This window comes from Bos indicus, chromosome 9 (assembly GCF_029378745.1).
Source record: "Bos indicus isolate NIAB-ARS_2022 breed Sahiwal x Tharparkar chromosome 9, NIAB-ARS_B.indTharparkar_mat_pri_1.0, whole genome shotgun sequence".
NCBI classification, from domain to species: Eukaryota; Metazoa; Chordata; class Mammalia; order Artiodactyla; family Bovidae; genus Bos; species Bos indicus.
In genome coordinates this window covers 32,577,499-32,590,476 of record NC_091768.1, presented here as the reverse complement: position 1 = coordinate 32,590,476, position 12,978 = coordinate 32,577,499, and the positions used below count along the sequence as shown (strand labels likewise).

The 12,978-nt window shown below is 43.2% G+C and overlaps 1 protein-coding gene and 1 long non-coding RNA gene across 6 annotated transcripts in view; one reads left to right on the top strand and one right to left on the bottom strand.

The window, feature by feature from the left end:
* CEP85L (centrosomal protein 85 like) overlaps window positions 1-12,978 on the bottom strand; it is a 206,046-nt gene that overhangs the window by 146,815 nt on the left and 46,253 nt on the right. For 2 of the 5 annotated variants that reach the window (XM_019967150.2, XM_070795915.1), the window contains exon 1: window positions 653-1,095. The exons of the other annotated variants lie outside the window; for them this stretch is intronic. In XM_019967150.2, the coding sequence (XP_019822709.2) occupies window positions 653-725 (73 nt within the window). In that variant the 5' untranslated portion in view covers window positions 726-1,095. Of the gene's footprint in view, window positions 1-652; window positions 1,096-12,978 lie in introns of those variants that run through there. 5 annotated transcript variants of the gene reach the window in all.
* LOC109563784 (uncharacterized) overlaps window positions 29-12,978 on the top strand; it is an 81,668-nt gene continuing 68,718 nt past the window's right edge. The window contains exon 1 of the long non-coding RNA XR_002181399.2: window positions 29-359. This is a non-coding gene — a long non-coding RNA (uncharacterized lncRNA). The remainder of the gene's footprint in view (window positions 360-12,978) is intronic.

Below are 12,978 nucleotides of genomic sequence, written 5' to 3'. Positions count from 1 at the left end.
ACATCCCCTCTTGCTCAAAGATCGATTGGCTTTGGCAGGACGTGTCCTCCAGAGAGAACTGCTGGGCGGTGACCAGGTTTCAGTGAGGAGATGGACCCCTGGGCGGGCACCAGCAATCCAGACATCCCCAGCAGCCTCCTCCCACCCTCAAACGCGCCCTCCAGTAAGGTCTGCGGGAGCGGCTGCAGCAGATCCCGGCGCCCCTGGAGCGCGCCGCAACGCCGCCGCTGCAGCACGGTCGCAGCGACCTTCCAGCCCGGATCTCCGGGAGCCCCGTTACCCACGTCCCCACACCCCACCCGAGAAAAAAGGGAGGGGGACGCACAACAAAGCCCAATCCGAGGAGGCCCAAGTGAGCTGTAAGTTGGGCGCTGGGGCTGAGGCCCGACGAGGAGCGGCCGGGACACGGAGCCACGCCGGGCCGGCGCGCCGCGATGCCGGACGGATCTGGCCGGGGAGGCGGGCAGCCAGATGTCAGCCCGCCCGGCTGGGTGTCGGCAGCCGGGAGGAAACCGGGCTGGCGGGAGGGCGGGCGCGCGGCTAGGGGGGAAGCCAGGCCGGAGGAGGGAGGGGAGCGGCGGCGGCGGGGTCCCCAGGGCGCCGCGGTCGGCCGCGACCCCCACCCCGACCGGCGGCCTGTCCCGTTACTTACCCGCGGGGAAGCTGCGGGCTTCGCCGGGGCTGTCCGGGCCGCCGGCCTCAGAGGCCAGGAAGCGCCCCCACATCGCGGGCGGGAGTGCTGAGTGGGCCGGGGGCGCCCGATTCCCCACGCCCGTCCTCCGCTGCCTTTGCCTTCTGCTTCTTCGGAGGCGGAAACTTGTGCGGAGCCTGAGCTGCGGCGGCACCCGCGAGGCGGGGCGAGCGGGTGGGCTGAGCAACGGCCGCTCAGCGACGGGAAGGGGGCGCAGGGGCCGGATTCGTCGCGGCGGCGGCGGCGGCTGCCATGGTCAGCCCAGCTGTGCTGAGGCCCGGGCCAGGGAAGCGGCGGCTCCGCGGTGACGGCGGCTCGGTCCCCGGCCGAGCCCAGGCTGCGAGGCTCCAGACGAAGTTGCAGCTGCGGCTTCTCTCCACCCCCTCCGCTGGCGGAGCCGGAGCCGGGCAGGGGCGGGGCCTGGAGGGGGCGGGGCTTAGTGCGCTTACAAAAGGCGTGCGCGGCGCGGGGCGGGGCCTGCGGGCTGTTCCAGGTGGGTACCATCAAGCCCCTTTGCTCCGCAGTTTGCGAATAGTCAGTCCGACATACCTGCTGTATCCCTCTTTTCCCATCCCAGCGCTCAGTGCGGTGAGGAAAGGGCGGAACTTGGGTCAGGGACTTGTCTTGAGGTTCCCCGCTCCGTTGGTTAAGCCCTCAGGCCCTCCGGGGCACCTTTCAGAAAAAGGCATGGAAGACCTGCCTTCACATCAAGACTGCTTGTGATAAAAGAGGGTTGGGGTTGAAATTAAAGTTGTCGTCATGCATTCTATAAGCATCGTTTATTGATCATTGTGGAGGATAGTAAAGAGGTCATTTTCCTCAATTTACAACCGAGGCGGGGAGAGGGTACCAAAATATCTACAACATGGACAAGAGTGCAGGAAAAAAACAGGAAAAAAGACCCGAGGTAAATAAGTACCAGGGGGTTCAGGGAGGGGCTGTCAATTTTAATCTAGTAGCTCAGTGTTTCAGATAAGCAATCAGGAGTCAAAATGACACCAAAGTATGTAATGGGAGGGCAACTACACCTTCACGTTCTTCTCTGCCTGGTCAGATTCCACCCTTCACCTGAACCCAGAGTGCAAGAGCAGGTATCCTGAGGAAGGACAAAAAGGTGCAGCATCCTCTTTAAATCTTCCTTTTCACTGGCAATATTTATAACCCTTGAAATAGTGCATTTAATAAATACTGGTTAAGCACTGTAGAAGGAATTGAGCTCTGGACCTGGCTGATGAATCCGGTAAACCAGGAAGCAGGTTGCTAACTCTTAACAAGCTTTGACCACAGTGATGCTTTTTCCTGTTTTGGATGTTTGCTAACAAAGGCCTCATGTTTGTATTCAGTTCAGTTAGTTCAGTCTCTAAGTCGTATCCAACTCTTTGTGACTCCATGGAATGCAGCATGCCAGGCTTCCCTGTCTTTCACCATCTTCCAGAGCTTGCTCAAACTGGTGTCCATTGAGTCGGTGATGCCATCCAACCGTCCCATCCTCTGTCACCCCCTTCTCCTCCTGCCTTCAATCTTTCCCAGCATCAGGGTCTTTTCCAATGAGTCAGCTCTTCTCATGAGGTGGCCAAAGTATTGGAGCTTCAGCTTCAGTATCAGTCCTTCCAATGAAGACTCAGGACTGATTTCCTTTAGGATTGCCTGGTTTGATCTCCTTGCAGCCCAAGGGACTCTCAAGAGTCTTCTCCAATACCACAGTTCAAAACCACCAGTTCTTCAGTGCTCAGATTTCTTATAGTCCGACTCTCACATCCATATATGACTACTGGAAAAACCATAGCTTTGACTAGACAGATCCTTGTCAGTAATGTCTCTGCTTTTTAACATGCTGTCTAGGTTGGTCATAGCTTTTCTTCGAAGGAACAAACATCTTGTAATTTCATGGCTGCAGTCACCATCTGCAGTGATTTTGGAGCCCAAGAAAATAAAGTCTCACTGTTTCCATTATTTCCCCATCTATGAAGTGGTGGGATCAGAGACCATAATCTTCGTTTTTTGAATGTTAAGTTTTAAGCCAACTTTTTCACTCTCCTCTTTCACTTTAATCAAGAGGTTCTTTAGTTCCTCTTCACTTTCTGCCATAAGGGTGGTGTTATCTGCATATCTGAGGTTATTGATGTTTCTCCCTACAATCTTGATTCCAGCTTGGGCTTCATCCAGCCTGGCATTTCACATGATGTACTCTGCATATAAGTTAAATAAGCAATGTGACAATATACAGCCTCGATGTACTTCTTTTCCAATTTGGAACCAGTCTGTTGTTCCATGTCCAGCTCTAAATGTTGCTTCTTGACCTGCATACAGATTTCTCAGGAGCCAGATAAGGTGGTCTGGTATTCCCATCTCTTTAAGAATTTTCCACAGTTTGTTGTGACCTACACGAAGGCTTTAGGAGAAAGCAATGGCAACCCACTCCAATACTCTTGCCTGGAAAATCCCATGGATGGAGGAGCCTGGTAGGCTGCAGTCCATAGGGTCGCTAAGAGTCGGACACGACTGAACGACTTCACTTTCACTTTTTACTTTCATGCATTGGAGAAGGAAATGGCAACCCACTCCAGTGTTCTTGCCTGGAGAATCCCAGGGACGGGGGAGCCTGGTGGGCTGCTGTCTATGGGGTCTCACAGAGTCGGACACAACTGAAGTGACTTAGCAGCAGCAGCACACAAAGGCTTTGAAATAGTCAATAAAGCAAAGTAGATGCTTTTCTGGAATTCTCTGCTTTTTCTAAAACTTTTAGAGGTTAATCTACATCTAGGTATTTTGTAATTATCTGATTGCAGTTTTACATTTAGTCTCCCACAGGTAGAGTTCCACTTATTTCTCCAAATCCTGAACAACTGATCAAGGGTCAACTGTTTCTAAGGCTAGAAAGTGATAGAAATATGAAAAAAAGAATGCAGTTGTTTCCTTTCTGTGATTTAAATGTGCATTAACCCATGTAATATGATAATTGAATAGTATAGGTTCAAAAAGAAACCTAAAAAAGTAAATTCTAACATGAATTATCAGAAGCTATAGAATTATATGAAAGTATTCTTTTTTCATGATTTATAATTACTATATTCTCATATTAGGTATAGAATTTATTACATACCAAACTTTTTTATACAGATCTAAGACATGTATGAACTATTACAAATATATCTCAGTCCTTTGTGAGTTAATATATACTTACTGTTATTCTAAAACTCTGCCAACTTTCACTCAATTCTAAGCAGTGTTTCTAAAAAATATTTTACTCAGTTCTTCTATGTTTTTATCAAATTGAAAGGCATGCCACTACATACACCAAAAAAAGTGTGAAGTTGAGACTATGTAAAATATGCTCTGTACTAAATAGAAATAGAAAAACATGTTGCTATTTTGGCAGTTGGCACCACCAAGGATAAATTTTTTGTGTTCCTACTAATTAAACTTGAGAGGATAGAGAGCTAATGCAATTAAAATAATTGAAATACTAAAAATACTATGCATATGAAGTAAACTGTAACCATCATTTTTAAAAAATCATACGCATTATGAACATAGTTGATCCTTAAGCAACACAGGGGTTAGGGGGCACCTACCCTCTGCACAGTAGGTATTTCCAAGTATAAAATACAGTCGCCCTGAATCCTTATCCCCAACTCCTCAGTATCCACATTGTGGCATCTAAGGATTCAACCAACCAAGGATTCTGTAATACTGCAATATTTACTATTGAAAAAAAAAATCTACATATAAGCCATACCACACAGTTCAAACCTGATTTTTCAAGGGTCAACCATATACTGAATTGAGATTTCCAGCCACATCTATGATACACCCAGTATCCATGGTTCTCAGAATGATTAAAATTAATCATAGCAAAAGATTGAGAGACTGAGGACTACCTAACCATTATTAAGGCCAATGTTATAAACCAGCATGTTTTTGTTTCATTGGGATAGTAAGTAAAGACCATAAGGAGAATCCTATTAATACACATTCTGACATTATTTGCTTGCTTGCTCAGTCGTGTCCTGCTCTTTGCAACCCAATGGACTGTAGCCCTAGGCTCCTCTGTCCAGGGGATAATCCCAGCAAGAATACTTCAGTGGGTTGCCATTTCCTCCTCCAGGGGATCTTCCCAACTCAGGGAGTGAATCCACGTCTCCAGAGTCTCCTGCACTGGAAGGTGGATTCTTTACCACTGAGTCACCTGGGAAGCCCAAGACATTTATTATTGAACTTCAATATTTTAGTAATTTTTCTTAGTAGAGATAATACAAGTAATGAAAATAGTGACTGTATATGCTTGTGTGTGTATATATGTGTATAAATACAGTTGCTTAGGTGAAATTTGCATATTTAATGTTTTGAAAAAGGACTTTAAAAAGAGGAAAATAGGACTAAAAATTTACTGTCAGATCTGTATTAAATTCCTCATTTGAAATATTGCATTAAAAAGACATTATTTGAAAATAAAAATATATGTTGCATTCATAAATCTTAAATTCTTTGGGTATAAATCTCTAAACTCATTAAGTTTAAACTATCTTACATGTATTTTTCTTATATAAACGTATCATATTGAGCAAACAACCAGTGAACAAAGAAGTGATGTAACAATGGATATGTGATATTTTAAAATTAGGAAAACATATGGTACATAATATAAGCAACCTCAAGAGAGTGTAATGTTTACAAAAAAATAAAATTTCAAAACCAACAAAATGTAGAAAAATTAAACCAACCAATAACAACTGAAAGAGTTCCTAAAGAACAGTTGCCACTTGATAGGAACTTTGTGGATGAAGTCTGAAAAATTCCAAGGTACAGATACTTCTGGTGTATCAAAGGTGTGACAAGGACTATGATATATAACTTCTTCCAGATCACAAAAATGACAAGTTACTAGATTTATTATGTGTTGTTGTAATCTCAAATAATAATTTAAAATAATGAAAAAAAGAAAACTCAGAAACTTTTTCACTTGATGATGGGTTTGAAAATTGCAATCGGATTCTTAGCAGATACATTCGACTATACAAAGGACTAATGTTCAAGCTGAAACTTCAATACTTTGGCCACCTGATGCGAAGAGCTGACTCATTGGAAAAGACCCTGATGCTGGGAAACATTGAAGGCAGGAAGAGAAGGGGATGACAGAGGATGAAATGATTAGATATCATCACCAACTCAATGGACATGAGTTTGAGCAAACTCCAGGAGATAGTGGAGAACAGAGGAGTCTGGCATCTGTAGTCCATGAGGTCACAAAGAGTCAGAATGACTTAGTACTCAACAACAATACAAAAGTGAGTAGAAGAGATATAGGTTAATTAACCTGTCTGTGGATCAGTTTCCTTATCTTTAATTTGTGGATGACAATAGTAACTACCTAATAGGACATAGCTGTGAAAAGAAGAGAAGCAAAAAGCAAAGGAGAAAAGGAAAGATATACACATCTGAATGCAGAGTTCCAAAGAACAGCAAGGAGAGATAAGAAAGCCTTCCTCAGCGATCAATGCAAAGAAATAGAGGAAAACAACAGAATGGGAAAGACTACAGATCTCTTCAAGAAAATCAGAGATACCAAGGGAACATTTCATGCAAAGATGGGCTCAATAAAGGACAGAAATGGTATGGACCTAACAGAAGCATAAGGTATTAAGAAGAGGTGGCAAGAATACACAGAAGAACTGTACAAAAAAGATCTTCACGACCCTGATTATCACAATGGTGTGATCACTCACCTAGAGCCAGAAATCCTGGAATGTGAGGTCAAATGGGCCTTAGAAAGCATCACTGTGAACAAAGATAGTGGAGGTGATGGAATTCCAGTTGAGCTATTCCAAATCCTGAAAGATGATGCTGTGAAAGTGCTGCACTCAATATGCCAGCAAATTTGGAAAACTCAGCAGTGGCCACAGGACTGGAAAAGTTCAGTTTTCATTCCAATCCCAAAGAAACGCAATGCCAAAGAATGCTCAAACTACCGCACAATTGCACTCATCTCACATGCTAGTAAACTAATGCTCAAAATTCTCCAAGCCAGGCTTCAGCAGTATGTGAACCGTGAACATTCAGATGTTCAAGTTGGTTTTAGAAAAGGCAGAGGAACCAGAAATCAAATTGCCAACATCTGCTGGATCATAAAAAAAGCAAGAAAGTTCCAGAAAAACATCTATTTCTGCTTTATTAACTATGCCTTTGACTGTGTGGATCACAATAAACTGTGGAAAATTCTGAAAGAGATGGGAATACCAGACCACCTGATCTGCCTCTTGAGAAATCTGTATGCAGGTCAGGAAGCAACAGTTAGAACTGGACATGGAACAACAGACTGGTTCCAAATAGGAAAAGGAGTACGTCAAGGCTGTATATTGTCGCCCTGCTTATTTAACTTATATGCAGAGTACATCATGAGAAATGCTGGGCTGGAAGAAGCAGAAGATGGAATCAAGATTGCCGGGAGAAATATCAATAACCTCAGATATGTAGATGACACCACCCTTATGGCAGAAAGTGAAGAGGAACTAAAAAGCCTCTTGATGAAAGTGAAAGAAGAGAGTGAAAAAGTTGGCTTAAAGCTCAACATTCAGAAAACGAAGATCATGGCATCTAGTCCCATCACTTCATGGGAAATAGATGGGGAAACAGTGGAAACAGTGTCAGATTTTATTTTTCTGGGCCCCAAAATCACTGCAGATGGTGACTGCAGCCATGAAATTAAAAGACGCTTACTCCTTGGAAGGAAAGTTATGACCAACCTAGATAGCATATTGAAAAGCAGAGACATTACTTTGCAACAAAGGTCCATCTAGTCAAGGCTATGGTTTTTCCTGTGGTCACGTATGGATGTGAGTTGGACTGTGAAGAAAGCTGAGCTCTGAAGAATTGATGCTTTTAAACTGTGGTGTTAGAGAAGATTCTTGAGAGTCCCTTGGACTGCAAGGAGATCCAACCAGTCCATACTAAAGGAGACCAGTCCTGAATATTCATTGGAAGGACTGATGTTGAAGTTGAAACTCCAGTACTTTGACCACCTCATGCAAACAGTTGACTCATTGGAAAGGACCCTGATGCTGGGAGGGATTGGGGGCAGGAGAAGAAGGGGACGACAGAGGATGAGATGGCTGGATGGCATCACCAACTCGATGGACGTGAGTTTGGGTAAACTCCAGGAGTTGGTGATGGACAGGGAGGCCTGGCGTGCTGCGATTCATGGGGTCACAAAGAGTTGGACACGACTGAGCGACTGAACTGAACTGAATAGGACATTTGTGCATATTAAATGAGTTAATACTTGTAGTGTGCTTAGAAAAATGCATGTATGCACCATATATTAGTTACACCAACATACAATCTAGAAATGGAGTCCTGATATACCTCACCAAGAAAAAAACAGCATTGATGCGTACAGTGAGGTTGCTGCTAAGTCGCTTCAGTCGTGTCCGACTCTGTGCGACCCCATAGACGGCAGCCCACCAGGCTCCCCCGTCCCTGGGATTCTCCAGGCAAGAACACTGGAGTGGGTTGCCATTTCCTCCTCCAATGCATGAAAGTGAAAAGTCAAAGTGAAGTCGCTCAGTCATGTCTGACTCATAGTGACCCCATGGACTGCAGCCTACCAGGCTCGTCTATCCATGGGATTTTCCAGGCAAGAGTACTGGAGTGGGGTGCCATTGCCTTACCTTGTATCAGAATGATATATCAGAATACTATAAAGTACTGATTGATAGCTTTTCCTGACCCTTTGGGGTTACTAATTATTTCAGGTTATGGTGAAATGATGCACTTTTGCAAAACATTTACCAAATTCTTTGGGTCCAAGTTCATAGAAGACTTCATTCTAGGCTCTGATTCCCTGAACTTCCCATGTGGATGTTTGCTCAGCTACTGGGTTTCCTGTCTCTGCCCAAAACTACCAAAATAGCAAAAGAAAGATTAGGGAGAGGTGGCTGGGTGGTATAACCAGGCCAAGAGGGTGAGGACACGTCATCTCAAGCCCTTGATTCCTTAGAGAAACAGAAAAATGGAGAAGACTCTTGAGAGTCCCTCAGACTGCAAAGAGATCAAACCAGTCAATCCTAAAGGAGATCAATCCTGAATATTCTTTGGAAGAACTGATGCTGAAGCTGAAGCTGAAGCTCCAATGCTTTTACCACCTGATGTGAAGAACTGACTCATTAGAAAAGACCTCGATGCTGGGAAAGATTGAAAACAGGAGGAGAAGGGGATGACCGAGGATAAGATTATTGGATGGCATCACCATCTCAATGGACACCAGTTTGAGCAAGCTCCAAGAGATGATGAAGGACAGGGAAGCCTGGCATACTGCAGTCCATGGGGTCACAAAGAGTCAGACACGACTGAGCAACTGAACAACAACAGAAAATGAGTCTTAACTATACCTTTGGCTCCAGGGTTGGGTTGCAATGGCTGATGAGAAAGTAGGTAAGATATGGATCACTTGAATAATGGAGTGATCCTTTGGGTGGGAGGTGAGACTGGAAAGAATTAAATTAAGCCAAAATATAAAGTTTAGTCTTCCAGGGACCATCAATGTTTACTTGAACTGCTTATAACTGATCTCTTTGTCAGTGGAAATTATTACAGTCACTACCTGGTCATGTTGGAGAAGACTCTTGAGAGTCCCTTGGACTGCAAGGAGATCCAACCAGTCCATTCTGAAGGAGATCAGCCCTGGGATTTCTTTGGAAGGAATGATGCTAAAGCTGAAACTCCAGTACTTTGGCCACCTCATGCGAAGAGTTGACTCATTGGAAAAGACTGTGATGCTGGGAGGGATTGGGGGCAGGAGGAAAAGGGGACAACAGAGAATGAGATGGCTGGATGGCATCACTGACTTGATGGACATGAGTCTGAGTGAACTCCGGGAGTTGGTGATAGACAGGGAGGCCTGGTGTGCTGCAATTCATGAGGTCGCAAAGAGTCGAGTCAGACACGACTGAGCGACTGAACTGAACTGAACCTGGTCATGCTGAGCCTATAGAAAAGATTCAAGGTCATTTACAGTGAAAGCAGGATAGCAACCTTGACAGTGTATGAAGAAACAAATTCTTCTGTGTCTTCCTTTTCAGACACCAAGTGTTAAGTGGAAGGAGGAAATTGTGGAGTTCAAGAAAGCTGATCATGCCTTCACTAAAGGCACACACAGTTTCCTAAGCTACCCCAATGGAGAAAGAGGACTGGTTTAATAACTTAAAATGTCCAAATGTTATGAAATTAGATTGGGATGTACTTAGTGGAAAGAGGGGTTTTCAGTAGATTACAGTTGGTCAGTTAGTGGGGGGAAAACCTTAGGGTCTGTACTGTCAATGATTTGAGAATTTTCACTAAACTGGTTCAATATTTTATGTAATCCTGAAAACAATGTCATCAGCAGCTAATAATAGCTCCATTTTAAAGATGGAGGGAAAAAGACCTGGAGAAGTTAAACAAATTCACACAAGCAGTAAAGGTAGAATTCAGATCTACCCTAAGGAACTTTCCCCATCATGTTTATTAACATGTTGCAAAACAAAAATTATAAGATTTTTCCTTCAGGTGCCATATGAGAAGGAAGAATCTAATTATAGGATTTCTGTACAGTGTTTAGGGTTCAGCCAAGACTGGAAACTATGTGACATTAATCTGTACTATTGTATGATTTTCTTTAGCTGTGCCCATCAGCTTAAGTGTAGGAATAAAGAAGGCAGATGGATAAACACGGTTTTGCATTGTGGGCACTAAGGAAAAGGGGCAGAGAATTTAAGGATATTGGCTGGAGAATGGATGAAGTGATGAGGAACATGGTCTAGCCTACCTGGAGAAAGCAGTGATGTCAAGAGAGGGTGAAATGTTTAGAGAAGGTGGAGGGAGTAGGGGAGTGAAAGTTTCACATAAAAGCGAAGAGCAGATATAATGAGAATAAGGGGATGAACAGTGGAAAGATAGGGTGTTACAGTGAACAGGTAGCATGTAGAGTTTAAAATTACAGAGGTGAGACAATACAGAAATTCAATTGATGAAGCAGTACTAACTAGAGTTGCTTCCCTCTGATTTCCCTTCAAGAAAGACCTTGATGTTCACCCACAAGGGTGGTCAGTCCACAAGCTGTTAACACATGAGGAGTCTGCCTCAGCTCTTGAGTGGAGGCCTCTTTTCCTGGAGAGCCCCAGCCAGTGACGAAGCATGGCAGAGGTACTGGGGCGTACTAGTGTTTCCAATGCAGAACCCTTCCAATTACCAGCCTTTATTCTCTAGCTCCCCACTGGATTGACTGAGACCCCATCAGATATGCACTGCGGTCTGAGTCTTTCCTTTCCAATCCTATTTCCTGCCTCTTTCATCTTTTGCAGGTGTTATCTCTAATAAACGCCTTGCATCCTAACTCCGTTTTAGCATCTGCTTCCCAGAGAGCCCAACTGAAACAACCTGTGAAGATAAAGATATAAAGGAGTGGGTTTTCGTCTATGTATCTGTTTAAGTAGTAAAATGGGGGTTCTTGGAGCCTGATAAAAATGTTTCTGAGTGCTGTCAACCAAGAATGAGTAACCAGAAAGGCAGCACAGAGCAATGTGAATTGACTCCAATGATACAGATAAATGCAGAGGAAGACAAGATTGAGAGGAACAACAGGTTTGAGTGCACTCAGAATGCCACTTGGGCACACTTGAAACTCACTGGACAAAGTCCTCAATAGTCCTGCCTTGGCTGGTGCCGGTGGCGGCTCTCCCAATTAAACAAGTTTGCTGCTGCTGCTGCTAAGTCGCTTCAGTCGTGTCTGACTCTGTGAGACCCCATAGACGGCAGCCCACCAGGCTCCCCCGTCCCTGGGATTCTCCAGGCAAGAACACTGGAGTGGGTTGCCATTTCCTTCTCCAATGCATGAGAGTGAAAAGTAAAAGTGAAGTCGCTCAGTAGTGTCGGACTCTAGCAACCCCATGGACTGCAGCCTACCAGGCTCCTCCGTCCATGGGATTTTCTAGGCAAAAGTACTGGAGTGGGGTGCCATTGCCTTCTCCGAAACAAGTTTACCACTATCCAAAGTGCTTCCAGAAGCAGACTACAGACTTGGGCAGCTTATTGAGTTCACTGAGGCCCACAGAATTTAATTAACTAATTAAGAGTAGTTAATAGGTTACAACTTCACCACTCAAATAATTTTAAAACATTAAGACAGTTTTCACGGTAATTTTGTTACTTCTAGGTGGTAGGTAGTATTCAATTCAATAGCTCTATTAACTTCGGTAAGTTTTCATTCCAAAGAGTTTTCCTATTTTTCTTACACAATAGGAGGATGTAGGGATCTCAGGAACTGTAAATAAAGCTAATATCACTAAAACAACCCCTAGAGTGATCTGGGTTAATTTAAAGAATGGACACATTGGCTAAAATGTCAATGGAATTTTAACAAGTATTATAGTCAGAAAACAAAAGAAAAGTCTAGCTATAGTTTCTGGATTTATGGTGGAACTAATTTCTTTGTTATTTCTTCTGATTATAAAAATAATACATATTAAAAACCAAAAGAAGATAGTACATAAATGTTCATTACTTACTCATTTAGTAAATATTAATATTTGTTGAATATCTAAGTAGAGCAGGAAAAAGTAGGGCTAGGTGTAAAAGTTTGACTTACTTCACTATAATGCCTTATAGCTTTTTAATTTTCTGTTTTATAAACATACATAGATATTTATAAGGTGAGGGCTCTTTGGGGGTTTTTAAGCCCAAATTATCTCTCAGAAAAGATGGAGTCACTTTGTGCTCCAGTCCTTACAAGTCCCTAATATTATGGTTCACTCTTACTTTATTTTGATGAACAGCATACTGATTGGAGAAGTCATCTAGCTTGATGTAAATTCCATCTGTAAACTCTGGAGCCAGTATTTTTTTTTTTTTAATAGATAATTTTAAAACAGTAAAATGTAGTACAATAATGACCACATTTTAGTAATCATAAATATATGTTGAATGTGAAAGTGGACAAAGCAACATGTTTTGTGTTATGGTTAAGCAATAATGTGTTGATATTTAATCTTTTCACTTATATCTGAAAATTTTAACATATCACACTGTCCCAAACTTGGGACACATTTCTGAATGTGTCTTGAAAAAAATGGGGATCACCTGATATTTGGACATATCTAAACTAATAAGTTAAAATTAATTCATTTAAATTGGTCTACTTTTTACTCCACTTTGAGCCATAGACAAGGTATTTCTAAACATACATAATGTTTTATAGTGTTATTTAGGGGGGATCTATTTTAACATACTACCTAAAGCTGAATTCAGAAGGAATA